General features: G+C 34.4%; 2 protein-coding genes across 13 annotated transcripts in view; one reads left to right on the plus strand and one right to left on the minus strand.

Annotated features, from left to right (window-relative positions):
* The window catches only part of NAV3 (neuron navigator 3), a 514,063-nt gene that overhangs the window by 340,739 nt on the left and 153,580 nt on the right, over positions 1 to 19,744 (plus strand). For all 12 annotated transcript variants that reach the window (XM_050324425.1, XM_050324431.1, XM_050324426.1 and 9 more), the window contains 2 exons: positions 14,773 to 14,845; positions 18,592 to 18,769. In XM_050324425.1, coding sequence (XP_050180382.1) covers positions 14,773 to 14,845; positions 18,592 to 18,769 — 251 coding nt within the window. The remainder of the gene's footprint in view (positions 1 to 14,772; positions 14,846 to 18,591; positions 18,770 to 19,744) is intronic.
* Positions 1 to 19,744, minus strand: part of PPP1R12A (protein phosphatase 1 regulatory subunit 12A) — a 1,052,766-nt gene that overhangs the window by 115,628 nt on the left and 917,394 nt on the right. The window lies entirely within an intron of this gene.

A 19,744-nucleotide genomic window follows, 5' to 3' on the forward strand; every position in this document is an offset into this window, starting at 1 on the left:
ATGTGTGGTTCATGATGGTGTATTTTTATCACCTTCTATAGTGAGAGTATGTTATAAATACTAGGAATGTCTAGAACGTTTAATGGATTTAAAAATAGAGAAGAAAGTGCATGATGTTTAGCTGAACAGCAAAAATACATATTTAAGCTGAACAAGAAAATAAACAATGTATCTGAAGTGGTTTTATTTTACAGTATATCCAAACAAGGCTTTCTGGTAATTTTTGAGATTTTGTCAGCTTTCTAGATTTTTTTCAAATATCTGATTATTTTGGAACTATGGCAAAATGTCAGTTTTCTTATAGTTGAGGATTTCTATTTAAAGATTTTTAACCACTCCCACCCACTTGTAATTTTGGGTGCTGTATGTTATTTGGAAAAGGTTATTGTTCTATGTCTGTGAACCATTGAGTTTCCTCAGAGAAGCAGACTTTTCACAGAAGAACATTTCTTAACATTGAGTTGGAGTCCCCAAGCCTCTCACTCATCCTTCTTCATGCCTCTCCATAATCTGCCACTGCCTCTCCTGACAAAGGAAAATTCTACAGCTTCAGTAACATGCAAGACTCTTGAGAAACAGTGTGAGCCTGTGTTTTGGTGTGTAGTGCACACATATGGACATGCATCCTTGTAAAGTACCTTGTGTAGTTTTGATTGAATCCTCAATTATTTTTGCACTTTGAAAGGCATTTAAGCTGCTCTCTGTAGCTCTCATTTGTGAATGAATGTTTGTGGGAACTTTCAAATTGTGGGAATTGTGTTATCTGGACATCTGTTAGAGCATGAGATGGCCACTCTTCTACAGATTTGCCAAAGCTACTATCTCTGTTCCTTAGGGTGAGTCCAGATTAAGTTTAGAAAAGAGCTACTAGACAAATTTTGAGAATTAAGCATCAACATCTGCAAACAATGAATGAGGGCACACACCAAGTCTGAATATCGTCAGCTTTTATTTGGTTGGTCTGGGAAATGCAACTATTGGGAAGATGTTTTAATACATAGATACAGGAACTGTGCAACTGTCCATAAAATGCTTTCTGTGTTGTAATGTGTAAAGCAGCAGAGGGTGTCAGAAAGCAACAAATTGTAGCTTCCGTTGTAATTAATGGAAAAGGAAAGGGATGGTAACTAGCAGTGTTAGGATGGAACAGGGTTTACGTTGTGAATTCATATGCAGAGGGGAGGAAGGAAGACACACTCCTTGTAATTTTAAGCCCTTATGTGAGCTTAAAATTAAAATAAACACTATTCAACAAATAGTCAAGCTTTTGGAGGTATTGTGTGGTACATTATGCCTAGGTGGCAGTGATTGTCAGTGAATCACCTTTTAGCCATTATACATACCTGGTATTTTAAAGCTTGGCCTTATAGCAAAGACTCTGCAAGACATGAGGATAATAAAGTAACATGGACTGTCACAGCAATCTAGTCTGTTAATTACAAACTGATGTGGCAACAAAAAACATCCTGACCTACTCCATTTAAAATTACAATGTTCATTAAAAGGACTTGACAACCTCCCCCTGCTTTTCTGCTAGAAAGTAAAATGTCAAAAATTTGGTGCCACAGAAGTTTGGAATTTTTCAGTGGTATTGCATTACATCCAGAATACAATATAATTACAATGTTAGAAAATGAAGAGAAAGAATGAAAGTAGGTGCATACTGAAACTACTATGATCTGTCCAGATGTATTTTTTCACTCTGCCCTTGATCTTTGCTGGAACAGAAGCTGCCTGCATCTGCTGCAGCGAAGTGCTAGACTTCATGGAAAGAATGCCAAATCCGCTTGATTTTACAAGGTCTTTTACATAATCACCATTTTGGAGTTCCTTGACTTTTATGAAAACTAACCCATCTAACCTTGCTATTTTCTTTGCCACTAGTTAAACTCAGAGAATAAACTCCTCTTTGAACACTACTGCAAATCCCTTCCACTTCCAGCCTCTCCCCAGTGTGCTATTGCTGGCAGTTGTGAATAGCACACAACAGTGGTCCATCAGGTCATTCCCTCACTGAGAATGGCAATGTGAGGGGTGACTTGGGAAGAACAAATGACCCTGGCAATTTTTTTTCACCATTCCCCTTCTCTTACCCCAATATCTAAACTTACCATGTTGGGGAGTTAGAGGGTACTTCTTTGCCTGATCTTTCAGTATACATTTATGCACTACTGTTTTGGTCACCATACATTCCATGAAATGTCAAAATGAAGAATGCTGTGTTTCTCACAAAGTATTTTGTGTCTCCTACAATCATGTGCACAACCATGGGACCAGGTGTAGAGTAGTCATGTTTTTTTTTCACTGACTGAAATTACTGCTCTGACAGCCTTCTCCTGCTGTCAAGAGCCCATGGATCTGATCACTCCGAAATGGCATGAAATATCGTGAGGCAGCTGAAATTCTGTGTTAGTAAAGATTTTGGCAACATTGAACTGGACTTAAATGCTGATGTTAACTGAATATAAACTGTATTACAGCTGGTAATGGGCAATACTGTGATGTACAAAAGTAAATTGGCTTAAGTTAGCAATAGAACATGCAAGTCATCACAAAGACTGCTTATTAAAACAGCATTAACTAATCCCTTTTCATGTTAAGGCTTTTGATCAGGTTAATTAAAATATTAATACAAATTTCTTATTTTATTTTTTTAATGTAACTTGTCTCTTTAAATCTACTATGACTTGAAACTTAATACACAAATAGTTAGAATAAAGTACAACCATTTTTGTTTAAGCAGAAATAAATAGTATAAATATAAATATAGTAATATATTTGGCAGCTTTCTGATGTGCAGGAATTATTTAAAACACTCCTAGTCTGAAGAGTCTGCTGACCATATGATCCACATAAATCAGAGCTATACTTATTTCCAGTTGAACTTATTTTAAGTTGGCCCAGTGTCTGGATATAAATTAGTCTGGGCAGGGTTCAGTTTCAGAATCAGTCCAAGGCTTTTTTTCTTTTTTCTTTTTTTTTTTTTTTCAGGACTTGGTTGCATTGTATTCAATCTCATGAACTGGTCACAAATATTTTTTGCTTTTTTAGTACCTTATATCAACTTAAAGCATTTCTTTACCTATGCAGTTCTTAGCAACTCTTTCAGGTGGCATATGGCTCAGCATCAAACTTGCAAAGTCCTGAAAGTTGAGTCGAGCAGTCTTCCTGAAATAGAAATATGTTTGTATTTTAGCTTGTAGCTTTTGACAGTCTTTAATTCTATAATAATTAGAATGTGTTTCGTGTAGGCTTGTATTGTCAGCTAATTAGAACCTTTTTTGTATTATTCATACCTCTTAATTCTTCAGAGTTTCTTTAGAATTACATTGGCAGTGTACCAATGACATTCTCCTCTAGAGAAAAAATACCACAAGAATTGTCTTTGTGCCTTGCTTTCCACACTTGAGAGCTGAGACCTATTTGTATTTGAAATAAATAGTAGTTAATTAAGTTACATAGTTATAGTTTTCTGTATTCTAACTGTACACATAACTAAGAGCCTTGTGAGTTGTTTTGCCTGTCACTCCCAGATTTTCTCAGTAATTCCTTCCAATAACAACAAATTAGGTGTTTGTTGGTTTTCATTTGCTAAAAGCTCTTACTTAGTTCATGGACAGATCAGCAGTAACACTCCAGAGTAAACATGTGTGCAAGGGTGTTTTCACAGTTCATGTATATATAAGGCTTCTATTTGGATTTCTTGGCATAAACAGATTTGAAAGATTTATATTGTTGCATCATATAAATTAATGTACTTAACAATATGTACCCCTACTAAAGCCCAGTAAATGCTTTTTTTTTTTTTCCCCAAGTATTACTGGCTGTATTTTGGAACTTGAAAACACTTGTATAACTAAGAAATTGTTTCCTCCTACACTTTACACTTCATTTTCTACAACTGGAAGTGAAGTGACAACAAACAGTAAGTGCATGTTAAGGCTTCATTTTATAGACTTGAGCACTTCTGGCATTTCTCTTCTCTCCTTGGCTGAGAAATCAATAAAAAAAGTCTGACCCTATTGAGCTTATGAGCATATATCCCACTATCTTCTGTTGTTCCAGGTGCTTTTATTTTCCTTGACTGAGAATCTAGACACCAGATCTTGTGAAAATGTGAAAAATTCTTCCCATAGTTATGAAAAAGTGGTGAAGAGATAGGCAAGTGTGAAAGCTGTTTAGCAACATGGTGTGAAAACATATAGCATGGCCTAATATTCCTATGTATATTGTGCTAAACATGGTTTAAAATACAATGTTCATGTACACTAGCAAAAGTGAGAACTTGATTATCAGTCTATTTATTATCTCTATGGCTTTTAAAGACGTCTGGTTTAATCTGAATAGTTTTAATAACCTATGATATCAATTAATCATCAGTTTTGTTTGTCTTTTTCTTTAGGGCTTAGATCAATTTGAGTCAGTAATATGAAAATTAAACATAGAGGAAAACCAGTAACTTATGTCATCTCACGCATATATCTTCCCAAGGACTTTAAGTACCAGCCAGAGGACCAGATATATCCTACAGTAATTTTCTGGGCTGTACTTTTAGAGGTTGCTAATAACAAGTATTTCTTACTACTTTTCTTTTGATGAGCTCAATCGCATTCTGGGGTAATGTGGAAAATGTATCTAATTAAAAAAACATCAGAATGTTTATAAAATCAAAAGGTCAGAATGATAGGAGCAAAAACTGTCAGTGACTCTCCTTCACAAGCTATAACATTAAGACTTCTGGTGTAGTCAAGAGGGAGGGTTCAGAAAGCACAAAGTGCATCTGGATGGATTCCAATTGCAAAGTTCAAGAGATGAAGTGAAATGCCTCATAGTTTACCTGTTTACTTACTTTTTAAAGGATTCATTCCATCACTGGTTGTAATTGCCCTTTTTTCTAAAAGGTGCTTTTCTGAGTAAGCTAAATGAAGTTGCTATGTACTAAATACTAGTGAAGGAGAGAGCTGGAATGTGTTCAATAGTTTAGTTAAATCTAGTAAATGAACACTCTGTTGTAGACTCTCTTTTGACTTAATGGAGAGAAACTTCTCTGTTTTTAAGAAGTGTGCATTTTCACTTTGCCCTCCAATTTTTGGAAGTTGTCAAGTTCCATAAATATTTAGTCATAAATATTTAGACATTGGTACCTTGCTGACTCAGAAGCGTTGCATAATTAAAAAAAGACTATAAACAGGCTCACTAAAGTGGAGCATTGCTTTAAGAAACACTGTGTTGAAACAGAGTTCTTTTTATCATTGCCTTAAAAAAAGGTCCTCCCAGAGTAGTATTTATCTTCAATTTTGTGTTCTTAATGCGTGTATAGGGTTCTTTCACAGCGTTGGTGGCCACAGGCCTGCAGAGATCAGAGCACTGAAGTAGCGAGTTACTTTCAGACACTGGAAGTAACTGGTCTTTTCTCTTCATACCTACTGCTGTGAAGTCGTATTTTAGCTTTATAAGAAATTTCTGCAAGATATTGAAATACATCCATGATTTTCTGAATCCAAATCCAGCACTATATTCAAATCAAAATTCCAACACTTCTCACAATTTCTGTTATAGCAGCACAAAAGCACTTCAGAAATTGCCATTGTTGTATTTTGTGCTTTACGATGTCTGCTGCAGAGACTACTGTATAGAAATGGGGAGAACAAATGCAGACAAGACACAGAAGGAAGAATGGATAAGAAAGGACAATGAGAAGCAAGATGGCACCATTATATAGATGATCAGAGTAAAATTTTGCATTCTTCTCCTATTTGGTGGGGGTTTGGGTGTTTGTGGATAGAGCTTTTTTGGGTTTTACATGAAAATGACCAGCACAGCAGATGTATATTAATGATATGTTTGACCATGTAAAAATTATGATTAGGATTAAGGATTTTTATTTTGAATAACTACATTATTCATTAACTTGTTGAGGTATATAAACAAGAGAGGAAAAGAAATCCACCAAATAAATTGTATTTGCTATTACAGAAATTATCTCATATTCACCCCAAGCTTTCCAAGCATCAAGTCAGGGGCTAGGTGAAAAACCTGCAACATCAATTGTCAGGTTCGTGTTCTTGATAGGGCTGACAATAATTCATGCCAGAAGGGATTCACATCCCACTGCAGCATTTTCTTAAAAACAATACACACCCAAGCTCATACTTTGACCTCAGCAGTGACCTCATACATTCCTTTATCAGTACATATGTCTGTTGAATTCTCCAAGTATTTGAGAAGTTAATTTGTTTTCACATTTCTGGGTTTACTGGTCATATTTTGTGTTTGGACTGCATATTGGAAGAATTTGATGTGCGTGTTCCCTAATATCTGTTGGAAAAGGAAGTGGAAGGTATTTCAGTTTTGAATAACACCATCATCCTCTCCTCAAAAAATAACTAATAATTAAATAACTCCAGCATCATTTCCTAAAAATTTTTGCCTGGGAGGCTTTCTACATACCAGTAGTTATTATCCTCTAAGGTAAAATTCTCCCCAAATACCTCCAGTAAATCAGTTTTTAATTTGCATATACAGTCTCTTATTGCAAAGTCAATGCTTAGTTTGGAACAGTTTTTTGGAATGAATTTACATGGTTCACTGACAGTTATTTTTATTAAATGCTCCTTATTCTATTGCAAATAATGAGGAGTTTGCTAGAAAATAGTTAATCTGAATGGGTTTACGTGTCAGTGTATTCTGCTTAACCCCCTGAAAATGCATTATAATTTTGATAGAAACGTTGAATGTGATTTGATCTAGGCCACGTGCAACAGGAAGTCAGCAGAATGCACTAAAGATCTCCCACAAGGACTGTTAACACCTGTTTTATCTGGGTGGGTTTTCAAATTTACACCACGCATGGAGACTTGATATTGCCTTCCAGTGTAGTTGCAAAAAGTTATTGCAATAAGCTGCCATGTTAGAAGCTTGAGGAAAAATAATTATTGGAAAATAAATAATGTGATTTTTGATACCGTTTTTTATTTTCTGATTTTCCCTTTCATCTAATTTCCCCATTTCTACAAGGGGAAATGAGAGTTTACGGCAAATTTCACTATTTCAGTAGTCTGTGGCCAAGGAAACTGTGCAACATGCAGCCTGCCATAGCAGCACCTTCCACAGAGAAAATTTGAAACTAAAGAGCTTCCTCAGAAGAGTCACTGTAAGTTTTGCATTACTCTTGGCCACATTTTTCCCACTGTATTTACTTTCAGATTTGGAAGAATTTATGTGTATTCTCTGCTCTTCAAAGTATTCTTATAAAGTAGTAGTAAAAAATCCTTTTTTATTACATAGTAATACTGTGTACAGTTTCTTCACAAGGAATCTTGATGGAAATGTGCAACTTTCAGACAGTCTTGCTCAATCATAAAGATCTATAATTATTTTAGTATGAATGCATATATATGTTAACAAGCATACTCAACCTTAAATATGCAAGAGACAAGAAAGCAGATGTCTTGTTTTCAGTTGTTAAACTAGTTTAACCTGAACAATATTAAAAAAAGTCTGCTTGTTATAGTTCAATTATAATAATTGTAAAATGGATCCATGTAAGTCTGTTTCACATTGTTCCCTTTGAAAGCCTTTAACCCCAGTCCTAAATTAAAAAAAAAAAAAAAAAAAAGCGCCAAAAAAAAGTTTTCTGCAGAAGTATCCTCCCTTTTAGAATACCTAGGAATCAGTAATTGTGGATAACATACAGAAATACAGTGTTGTGAAAATGCTACAACAGTTTTGCAAATAAAATTTCATGGAAAATTTTCACAGAAAACAGGTACATTAATAACAATGTCAAATGAAATGGAGCACGTGGCATAAAAGGTGTGTTTTATAGCAATTGAAGTTACTGATTGGTACGTTTACAAATAGTTAAAATAAATCTTTCCATGTGTTATAAAAATAAATCATAATTGCCTACTTTTTATGGATTAGATACATTTTATCCCACCATGTACAATTATGAAAGCATTAGGAATTTTGTATTTTTTAGTGGTAATACCAGTTGCAGATTTTTCTAAAGAGATGAGCAGAAGTTCAGGTGTGCTGAATATCTGTTTTCAAGTGAAGCACAGGGAATTCCTACTACTGAGTATTGTTTAAGTGATCATGTAAGAGTCACTTGGACTTACAAATAGTGTTGAATGTGTGGCATTTGAAGAATGGGTAGGCAGGGGGATAAAGCAAGCATGGTAGTAAGTAGAATAACAAGCAAGTGCATTCAGTTATCACTGAAATGGACAAAGTTCTTGAGTTGTTTATTTTGGGGGGAAGGAAGTATTTGACCTGTACCTATTTTGTACATAGTGAAAAGACCTGAATGTCCACCTGTCTGTTTTATGAAGCCTGTCTTTGTTAAATAATCTGAAAGACGCAACTGAGGATAAAAACATGTGTCACTATAGAACTGCAAGCGTTTCCTCTTAATATCTCTATCTAGTAACTTTCTAGCTCTTTGTTTTAGAGAGTGGCAGAACATGAATACAAACTAGTGAAACTGGCTGGGAAAACCCATAAGAAACAAAGTTACAAGGTCAAGGGAAAATCTGGGTGTTTCCCACATCACCAGTAAGTTGTCAACAAGTCAACTATGTCTGCAATGGATGAGTCAATTAAGAACAGAAAGTGAAATAAACTTGTCCTTTTCAATCCCTGAGAACAGCTTTAGGCATATCAGGTTGTGAAAGAGTACACATTTGGCCAAAAAATAGTCCTTTTAGGTAGTGTGTGTGTGAGAATGAAACATGAATCTATGAGAGTGTACATGGCCAATTCTCATATTACTCTCTATTAGACATGGGAAAATTAGAGTTTAGGTCTTTCCACCTGGAAATATTTTCCAGTTTCTTCCAGATCATTCTATGTAACTAAATCTACATGGACAGTTTTGTTCTCTTACCAGCTCCAACATATGCACCAAAAATGCTTTTATTCACTCATGAAGGCATCTCGGTTGCCTGCCTGAACCTCTGATCTTTTTAGAGCCTGCAGCTGATACCAAGGCACTAACACTTCACCTAATACTAAGTACCCAGAACTCAAAAGCTCCTGTGTCTCCTTCCATGACTGATTCATGTGAAAATCAAAAAAATAGTATCTGCTTTTCCATTTTATAATTTTATTATTTTATGCAGAATGTGAATTGTGAATATTTAGAGTCTAGGTTGCTATCTGTAAGACCTGAATTTTATTTTTATTTAATTTTGATTGTCCTAGTGCTACAGAACTTGAAAGAGAATGTAACAACAATAAATTCATTTCTAATTCTGTATTCATTTAAATCCATTGACCTCCACAAATTGAGTTAGTAATAAATATAGATGTGAAAGGAAGAGTGAAATACATGTCTCAAGTCAGGTTAATACTGAGGAGAAATTTAGGAAGAAACCTTGCTGGTAAAGTGTGTTTTAAATACAGTTATTGTGACACAGACTATCTCATGTCATAATATCAATCTCAAATGAGTACTATTTAATATTTGTATTAAAAATATATTAAAAAGTACTGAATACTGAAGAGTGAGTAAGTGATTATCTGGATTTCTGTGGAATACTGTTTCCATGAGTGTCCTTAATCAGCCATCAGCAACATTAGAAAATTTCTACAGAGCAAATCCTTTGCCAAATTTTATCTCAGGCTTTGGGTCAAGAATCAGAATGTCAAAACCCACACAGAGCTATGGAAGATAGTGCTGAATGAAGTGCTAACAGAAATTACTGTTTTACTTTTGCTGCCAAAATAATCAAGAGTATTTAAGTGCATATATGTATAGAAACACTCTGTAATAATAATGTGTCATTTTTATAAGGTGTCCCATTCTTCAGGAAGAAAACAGCTCAAAGCAGGCAAATAGCGACTAACTTGTGTATGTGGTATACATGCCTATATGTGTTCTTGTAAACTATATTGTCATAAACTTAATAAAAGAGAGTTAGTCAAAGCAACATATTTTTCAGAGCGTCTTACACATACAGAAAAACATTCTGCTGTGTTAGTCATCATTGCTTGTCTTCTGAGCATCCCACAATTAAATTTATTTTGGAAGTGAAGAAAGTGTTGTTACCAGACAAAAGAGATGAAAGCTAATCTTGACAATAGCGAAAATAATTGTAATGAATAGACATATTCTATATGTTGAGTCACTGGTGAGTATATCCCACAAATAAGCTTTTCCTGTAAGTCTGTTAACTGCTGGGTATTAAGTGCTACTGTTTATCTACACGCAAGTCTTCCAGTCTGGCTTAGTGATTTATTTCTGTCAGTAAAATTTCAAATAGCTTTCAGTCAAAAGCAGATTACCTACAACTACATCATGTAATATGAGACAGCAGATTTGCAATGCCAACTAATGTATTAGTAGTATCAGAGTTGTGACATTTCTGCTTATTTTTCATCACCATTTAGACTATACCCCCTTAAATGTGAGTGTAAAAATATTTTGGGGCTCACTAATATTTATGATGTTAAGTATTTCAGGTGCTTTTTTCATGATGCTGTGGGTATGAATAGTATTGAAAGGATCAGATTTATGAAAGAAGCCTAATATATTGTAAGCATAACTCAGTAGGCTTGATTTAAAAAGCGTCCAATGGTGTTATCTACCTGATTGATGCTTACAAGTCTTAATTCCTAAATTATCATCCTCTTAGCTGAGTTTACCTTTACTGACAATGCTGTAGCTACATTTCAGAATTGGACAAATTATTCTTGACAAGGAAGGGATTAGGTTCCAGTATTATATTTTTGTTACTTCTGAAAAGCAATCTCGTGCAGTTTTGATTGACTTTCAACTGCTTAATTGAATAGCTAAATGGCAAATATCTATTTGGGAGTGAAGGTTATTTTTTATTATATCATTAGTTCTTTATCCTATTTATAGTTTTTAAGGTTTTTAATGCGGCAGGTCTACTGTCAACATGCTGCCTGCCCTTCTTCCACTCTTTTGAAGCTCTATGTAAAATAAGTGCCTTGGAACAAAATACAAAACAAAAAAAAGTGGGGATTGACAGTGTTGGAGAATGGTTCAAAACCAGTCTAATCTTGGCAACATCTACCTGTACAAACAAATTTGAGTCACTCTTATCTGTCTTGTTATGTAAGATTCTGTGTTAATCTGTATATCTTGAATTCTTTACTGTAAGGAGCTATATCTTCTGCTAGAAAATTTTGTAATTCTGATGATACTATTCACTATAATATTAAACATAATCTCAGTTATAAAATAGTTCCTTTTGAAAGCAAAATTCATTACATAACTGTGGTGATATGTAAGATACACAATTAGTCTGTTGTGTCACATTAAAAAATCTTCAACCACTGATACATAAGCAGGTAGAATTGTACATAATACAGTGCCAGATCTAGGAGGAGTTTACCCCAGTATATAATAACCTCATCACTAACTACTTAAATAAACATGAACTTCAGGAAATCATACCACTCTTGATTGAGACAGTACTGAGGCATAGAAGCTGTTTGAAATCTCTTAGAACTTTTGTAATTGCAAAATCACTCTCATCTGTGGGTAAGTTTGGAGAAAAAGTGTTTGGGGCTGCTTGGGTTTGAGTTCAAAGAATAACTGCGGCTTGCCAAGGCAAGAAGTAGGTGATTAAAGCAATATTTAGAGACACACTGAAACTTTCAAACTGAGACAATTTTAAGGCTAACATTTTCTAGACTGGAGAGGAAAGAAAGTGAAAATAACCCAAGGATGTATTCATGCATATCTCATTGAATCTCCTAACAAATTCAATGTTTCTGGGAGTTGTATAATAACTGCAGTTATTATCAGAAAAATGAGTGCTAGAGTTGTTTTCTGACATTTTCAGTGTATTGTGCGGTTGTGAGCTGCCACACCAAACTTGGTCAATTCACAAGTCAAAACAAGACTTTATTATGAGGCTAACAGTGCAACCCCAGTCTACTGTCTGAAAGTTGGCCACTGCTATTGCTTCATAAACCACCAGCACCAGAATGGTGACTTTGGACCTGCAGCTTCTGTTATAGTTCTCTTGGTGAATTGTGAAGCAAGACAGAATTTGCTTTGTAGTTCTGCAGCATACTGAGTCACTGGTGTTAGTGGTAATGATTAGCTCTGTCTGAGAGTTTAAGAAATGACTTCAAAGACACATGCTGTAGAAACAGACACGTAAAGTAACCAGGCACCATCTCCATAGGATATTTTTCACCTTAAATGCGTGTGAAGGTTTATGTATTAGGTTTGCTATTTACTAAATATTCAGCATTGCAGATAGATATTGAGATGTTTTCACAGCACATTATGGCTTAAATGTTCTCCAATAAACCAAGGGTTTTTATAGCTCCTGAACTACTGCAGAGGGGACATGCCCATTATGAAAAATGTCTTGCTTAAACTAGAATATGTGCTAAGAAATTTTTTTTCAGTTATTTGGAGGTGGATGCTACTCACATTGGTCTGATTTTTCTTTCTTTTTCTCCTTTTATTTTTTCTCCCTTTGGCTTCCAGTACTAAGTTATAGAGCAGAATTTCCCACCTTTGAAGTAGTTAATACTGCATTATGGTTGATTTGAAAGTTCAAAGACATGCTGAGTTATACAGCTAATATACAACAAATCATAATTTCTTTTAAATTCTTCAGGACAGGAAAATTTCCATTCGAATTGTTTTCTTATGCAGTTGACATTGTTTATAGGTTGAGTAGAAATATTCTCATCATGTGCATTATTTTCAGGACTGATGCAGGGGTGTAGCTGGAGGTCAGGGCTGAGCCAGCTCCCTCGCTGCTGCCACCAGGAGTGGCACCATCTGCCTGTCCTTCCTTCCCACCTCCCCTTTGCTCTCCCAAACCATGCTTTACTCACGCTGGGAAACACCCTCCCCTCTGCTGACTCCTGTGCTTATCTGATTGCATAGCAAACTGGAGTGACTAAAATACATTTGCCCTTTTGTTGGGCGAGTTTTCTGCACGGAGCTCCTGGTGTGCTCAGAGAAGCACTGAAGCCCAGCAAAGGCAGCAGCAGCAGCAGGGCCCCACACCTGGGAGGAAGAAGAGGTGAGGAAGAAGCAGATCTTCTATTTTAGCTGCAGCCAACTTGCAACTGATTTAGCTGTGTCACATCTTAACAAAATGACCTAGTTAATGTAGGTTTTTTTCATGCTGTAAAACTACACAAACATTTAAGTTAGTGACAGAGTTAATGCCTGAGTTTCTGCAATTACTGTGCTGGGACAGAGCTGGAGTAATCTCATTGATTTTAGGATGGTTATTCCACATTCACAGCTGTGAAAATTGGCAACACCTGCCGAACTGGTTTATGAAAACTTTATGGTAAACCCCAGTTTTTTAGCAACTTTCATTAATTTAGCTGCAGATTTTGGACTTCTTTTTTCCCCTGTAATTGATTAAGGAAAGAGATTATTTATCATTCCCTATAAATATTAGCATGTCCTTGAATTCAACATTTGAAAAGACTTTTTAAAAGATGTGTTTACTAATCTTTTGGCATTTATCGTCCTTGAAAAGCATATCTAAAAATTTTGCGGGTATTTATAAATCTATATATACTACTTGTGGATCAAGACAGTCTGTGAGCTCATAATATATATTTCTATGGTCAGTAGTAAAATCAATATTTATGTCATTTTAGCTACTACCATTTTCTGAGAATAATGTCAGAGCTGCAATAACAGAAAGATGACAGTAGTCCTAGGTGAGAAAAGATACTGCCAAGGATCAAGTAGCTTTCATTCAAGGAATGAATTTACCACTTTGTTTTGATGGTTGAAAACTGTTGATATGAGGCATTGTAAAATATGCAAACATTCAAATAAAATTACCTGTATGGTTTGAGCTACTGCAGGCTTGTATTTTTAGTGTTGAATATTCCTTTCTTTATTTTTAATGTTCTCTAATGAAAGTAAATATTTAAAATATATTGTTAAAATTTTGTTTTATTTTTGATCTTAATTGCCTTGAAAAAATCCATCAACCAACCTTCGAAGCAAATACTTCATTTGAAGGAAGTATTTGGGAAGGACTGTGGTAATCAGCTGAGAATGGTGACTCATGAATCTTTTGGAACATTCTGTTTTCCTCATGTGTTAGAAATAGACATATGAAAGCAGTCAAATTAATTCTGTGATTACTCATTTTAGAGGCAGAAATTTTATCCTTTTATTGATCTACATTTAGGCTACATTTTCATATCTAAAGCTCTCTGTGGTAACTGTAGGTTTCTTCTAAATCAGCAACAGAAGTCAGCACCATGTCCTAGCATGGTTTTGAAGGAAAGTATAAGATTTGAAGGAAAAAATTTGGAGAATCAACCCCTAATGTGGCATCATTTTCACAGAATCCTACATCATCCCAGCAAAGTACCTTTGCTAACACATTTGGTTGGAGTTTTTTACTTATATTTTTTAGTAAACTCAGTTGCTCCCATCTCCAGGCATATATTCAATGTCTATTTCTCTATGCATGCTTTCAGCACTGCTTGTTTTTAGTGTATAAAATCCAGTTTTATGTTAACTAGGTGGGTTGCTGAGTTGCCAGCATGCCATTCTGGATCGGGCATTTGTGAATTGTTTTTAAGCACTAAAGTGGACAATGAAAGCTTTATATCAGTTCCCCAATTAGCAGTAATTATTCTTGCTAAACTTTGGTAAAGAGCTGTAGTATGCAATGAATGTAAAGTATTCATTCCTGGGTAGTTTTTTTTTTTTTTCTTTTTCCCTCTCCCTACATTTCTACATTTTGTAAAATAGTCTTATGCTGCTTGTTATTTCTATTCATATTGCAGATTGAGAATGTTGATGTCTGCCTTAGCTTTCTGGCAGCCAGAGGCGTAAATGTCCAAGGTCTTTCTGCAGAAGGTAAGAGAAGCAAATCATCAGAACAAATAATAGTATTTTTTTTCTAAAAACTAAATTTCTTAACTAAATTATTTGCACCTAAATACCAATCTCCATCTGTCTTGAATAGCATGCAAATTTAGATTAGTGATAACGGGTGAGAGAGTTTCCTTTTAATTTTCACTTGAAATTGAACCAAGAAATTCAATATTTATGAAGTTTGAGACAATGTTTTAAAATTACACTTTTTCAATAGTAATAATCTTTTCATGTTACCTCCACAATACTAGACAGGCACAGAGTTTCTCAAGCATATATTTTTACTTGTTTATATATGTGATTCAAAACAACAAACAAGGATATGAGAATCTTGCTCAGTAAAGTAAAACTAGGGAAGTCTATTTCTTTCAGCAAATTTATTATTACTAGTAATGCTGTCAGGATGAGTCTGAAAATTATAGTGTTCCTTTGATGTGATCTATTAAGAGTGAATGATCTTGCTGCTTCTGTTATTCTGCTGTATTAATCACCTCTAGTGATTGCCTAATATGGTTACAACTAAATTCATAAATATAATAAATCAAAACTATTACAAATATCAATTGTGTTAATTATTATGTAACATTTGCCTTGCTAATGTAAGACATGGGTGAGTATTTTTCTTGTAAGTTAATAACATGTAAATAAATCTTTGTCCTATAACAAATTAAGCAGTTCTGCAAGGTGCTATGCACCTTCAAAATCCCTATGACCTCTGTGATTGCTGAAAGTAACATACTAATGATATGCAACCCTGTATTTTTATTTTGCTTGTAGCCCAAATAAAAGCTGAAAGGAAACAAATTTTTTTTTTCCAGAGCTGCTAATTTCATTTGAATTCTAGAAGACTCATAGAGAAAAAATCTGGAATGCTAACCACTGTTTGATTTTTAAATTAAATCAGAATTATCTTTCACCATCTCTACCTTTCTAGGACTGTAATAGTGTAACACAGCTGTGATATGTACTATCTATTCACTTTGACTGTCAACTTATGGAAAGCTCCTTAAGTGATTCAAGGGAACATTTGTACATACTGTAGATATCTTGATACAAGAGAATAGTGAAATTTTGCATATTGTCATTCACCTCAAAGCTGCTTAGAAACTCAGTTTTCTAGTGCAGCCTGTATTTACTTGCATATAAAATACCAACCAAATGTGTGAATAGCATGAATTTATTTAATGAGAACACTCTTCATTGTTTAATACCATGACATAGTGCATTACACTTATTTTTTGTGCTTTGGTAAATCAAAATCTGTGTGTATTCTGTAATACATGCCTTTATTCATACCTTTGTTTTGCTTTGGAAAATAATTTTAATAGGATGTAAGCTTCAAGGGTGTAGCTTTAAGGTCATATACTACTGAAAGCAATACTACTATATGAGGTTAAATGCAAGGACTATGATTTAAAATGCTCGTTAGTATTCAAAACAAATTTTATTACTGATTTATGAAGTAAGATTAAAGTAACTTTGCTATTATGAAGTTGGTCATGAATCTGGTGTAAACCCACTAATATTTTTGTAATGATATTATTTCAAAGTACTTCAAAAGTGTGATTCCATTAAATATACCCTTTTTAGTATGTATGACCCTGAATATTATAATTTCTTTTGAGGAGAAGAAATTGAGTTTCTTGTAATAGTTTGGTAAACGTGTCATGTTAATACTGGGCCAGGAAGGATCTTGAACAATAAACCATAACCTTAGGAAGGTTTGAAGATTTCACAAACCTCATTTGGATAGTTGAATGAAGAGACCTAGAATAAAAGTAATTTTCAAATCATGACTGCAGAATTTTTGCTTGAGAACTCAATTGATAAATCCTAAGCCAGTTGCACAAAGAAAAACTGTAGCAGTTATTAATATAATAAATAATAAGTCCCGTGGGGACCATAGCGACACCAACGTGATGTGTAACAAGAGAGAGAGAGTTTATTCAAGGAGTCCCAGCTTATATAGCAGTTTCAAATGCTGCCACGTCACACAGGTAACTTCTTAAGCCAATCCCATACAAGCATTCAACAGAGCATGTGTGACAGAGTACTTAGAACTACAACTCCCAGGATGCTCTGTAGCACCTGGTGTAACCAGACCCCACAGAAAACATTCCCTTCCTCTTCCTTGCAGCTGTTTAATACATGTTAGCAGTTTCTAGATTTTGTATTTGCAAGAAATCTTCTAACTTTAACTCATTTAAAAGTAAGAAAGAAAAAGAAGATCAAAACATAACTTTCTTCTTTAGAAATAGTAAAATATGTCATTTAACACAAAAAGAGCAAAATTTTAAGATAAAGAAGATGAGTGGGATTTAACAAAGAATTCTTTTTCTGAGCATTAAGTGATGCAAAATGATATAAATAAACTGGTATCATCTACTGAAAATCTTCTAGAATCAGAGCAGCTTAAAATGGATAGTTATGTGGGGTTTTTTTGGGGGGGGGAGTTCAGGATAGTTTTAAATATAAGTTTTCTGTATTTTTTGATAATGATCTTTCCTGAAACAAACATGACTGCAAAAGGCATGATTGCCTAAAAGGTTTAGTAGCTCTGAGAGATGTTCTGTGTATCTCTGATGATCTCATTGGGAATCAAAGATTCTGGAGCATCTTCACAGGAAAGATGAGAAAGCATTAATGCTTAGAAAAAAAATGTCTATTTTGAAAAGTATATTTCAGTGCCTAGGATGGTGTTTGCTTTTGAAGAATGGGTTGTGACCATTAGAGCTCCAATGTTTGCTGGCCTGTTAGTGTATGTACTAACATTCCACCTAATCCTATTGAAAGAAAATTAGTATCATTTACAAGACATGAATATAACAGTAATTGTTTATAAATTTGGCTTGAAAATTTACCTAAGAAAGCTGTTAGGACTCAAAGTTCAGTATTTAGACTTGCAGGGAATGCAGAAAGATTGCAGTGTTGCATGTTAGGTTCCCCATCTCAGGCTGAGGAAAGGCTAAGAAAGGAATGGAAGACATAGGAATTTTACTGTGGAACACCAGAATTTTGTTGAGGTAGCTGTGTTAGCCTCATATGAAAGCTGTAGATTTGAAATAGCAGTATAACAGAGAAAACTATAAAGTCACGTCATTTGAAAGTTCAAAGATGTTATCATGAGCATTACAGTCACCTTTTTTAAAAACAATTTTCCATTCATTTTCTTTCCTCATGGTCCTTGAACATTTGTATGAATGGATATGTGTTTACCTATAAGACTGTTACATCATTCTTTTTGATTTTTCTAGAACCTACTGTTTAGTACCAATGTGTACAGAATTTGCCCAAAACTCAAGAAGACTAATTTAAAGGCATGGGGTTGAAGGGATGTGCACCTAGGGCCAGAAAGAATTCAGATTTTTCTGAATTAAATTCTGCTTACTTAGAGTACTTGTACTTAATTGAGGCAGGAGTATTAATTTCAAATTATGTATGTTATTTATGGTTTAATGGAGTCTTGGTTATGGCCATGTAAATGACTCAGCATGAGGGCAAAAATGGCACATAAATAAAGAAAAATTATAACAAAAAATAAAGTATCAGTGATACCTAAAATGTCCCTGATATTAGCGATAAATGAAGAGATATAAAACATAAACGTGTATAGCTATAAGTATGTACAGAGATCTTTTACTGTAAGACTATGGCAAAACTGAAGTCTAAAACCAAAGTGTTTTCAGTTCTTGTTCTCTTTCTTCTTTTTTTTTTTTTTTTTTTAATAGAAATACGGAATGGAAATTTGAAAGCCATTTTAGGGCTGTTTTTCAGTTTGTCTCGGTACAAACAGCAGCAACATCATCAGCAACAGTACTACCAGTCTTTGGTGGAGCTACAACAGCAAGTCCCTTCAACTTCACCTGAAATCAGCCAGTCCAAAACACACCAAGATATGCAGTCAAGGTAGGTTAAAAAGTTAGTTTTCTCAGGGATGAAAGTGTTTTGTTCAAAAAAGACAAGATTTCATGAAAGAAAATTGGGGGCCACGTTAAGACTTAAAAGTTTGGCATTTTCTTTTATTTATTTATTTATTTATTTATTTATTTATTTATTTATTTTAGCTATTTTTCCCATTAATGCAATATGTTTGTTTGGTACTATGCTGCATTTCTTGGAGGTAAAGCTAGAGTGAGCGCAGAGATCATTCCCAATTAAATTTAGTACCAATTTTAATTAATTGTAGGGCTTTCTCTTACCTTACTATTGATTCCACTGCCTATTGCACAATAAGAGACAGCACACCATGTGGCTAGTGTACTGGTTATTTTCATGTTTTCTTCACATACCCAGTTCCACATCTAAAGGAACAATTTAAAATAATTATCAAAATACATAGGGAAAAGCCAAAATTATTACTTTCATTTTTTATAAATTCTTTTTATCCCTACACATTCTGGTTTTTTAAGCACCTAATTCTATTTTGGTTTTGGGGTTTTTTTTGGTTGGTTTTTTTTTTGTTTGTTTGGTTGGTTTGGGTTTTTGGTTTTTTAGGGGAGAATAAATAGTCTTAATCTAGTTGTTTCTTTTTAATGGTCAGTTTTTTATTTAGTTTTAGGAAACCAAAGCACTCAGCAGAATCCTTATTTTCTGAGTTACTTTTCTTTGAGACTGCAGCTGAAAACATATTTTGACAATGTAGTTCCTTACAGGCCAGGACAAAAGAATCAGTTTGAAACACAAATATCTATTTAAATGGAAACAGTATTAACAATGTATACTTTATTGGGAAAGTTTAAAAAAAGCCATTCACATCTGGTGCCATGCAAACTGTAGTTCTTAATGAAGACTTTGATCTTGTTGGGTTTAGTACTTGTTTGATTTTTCATATCCTTGTTTAAAATGTTTCTGCTGACTTACTGAACAGCTGTATGTCTAGAA

The sequence above is a fragment of the Myiozetetes cayanensis genome, unplaced genomic scaffold (assembly GCF_022539395.1).
Source record: "Myiozetetes cayanensis isolate MyiCay16 unplaced genomic scaffold, myiCay2020 scf3, whole genome shotgun sequence".
NCBI classification, from domain to species: domain Eukaryota; kingdom Metazoa; phylum Chordata; class Aves; order Passeriformes; family Tyrannidae; genus Myiozetetes; species Myiozetetes cayanensis.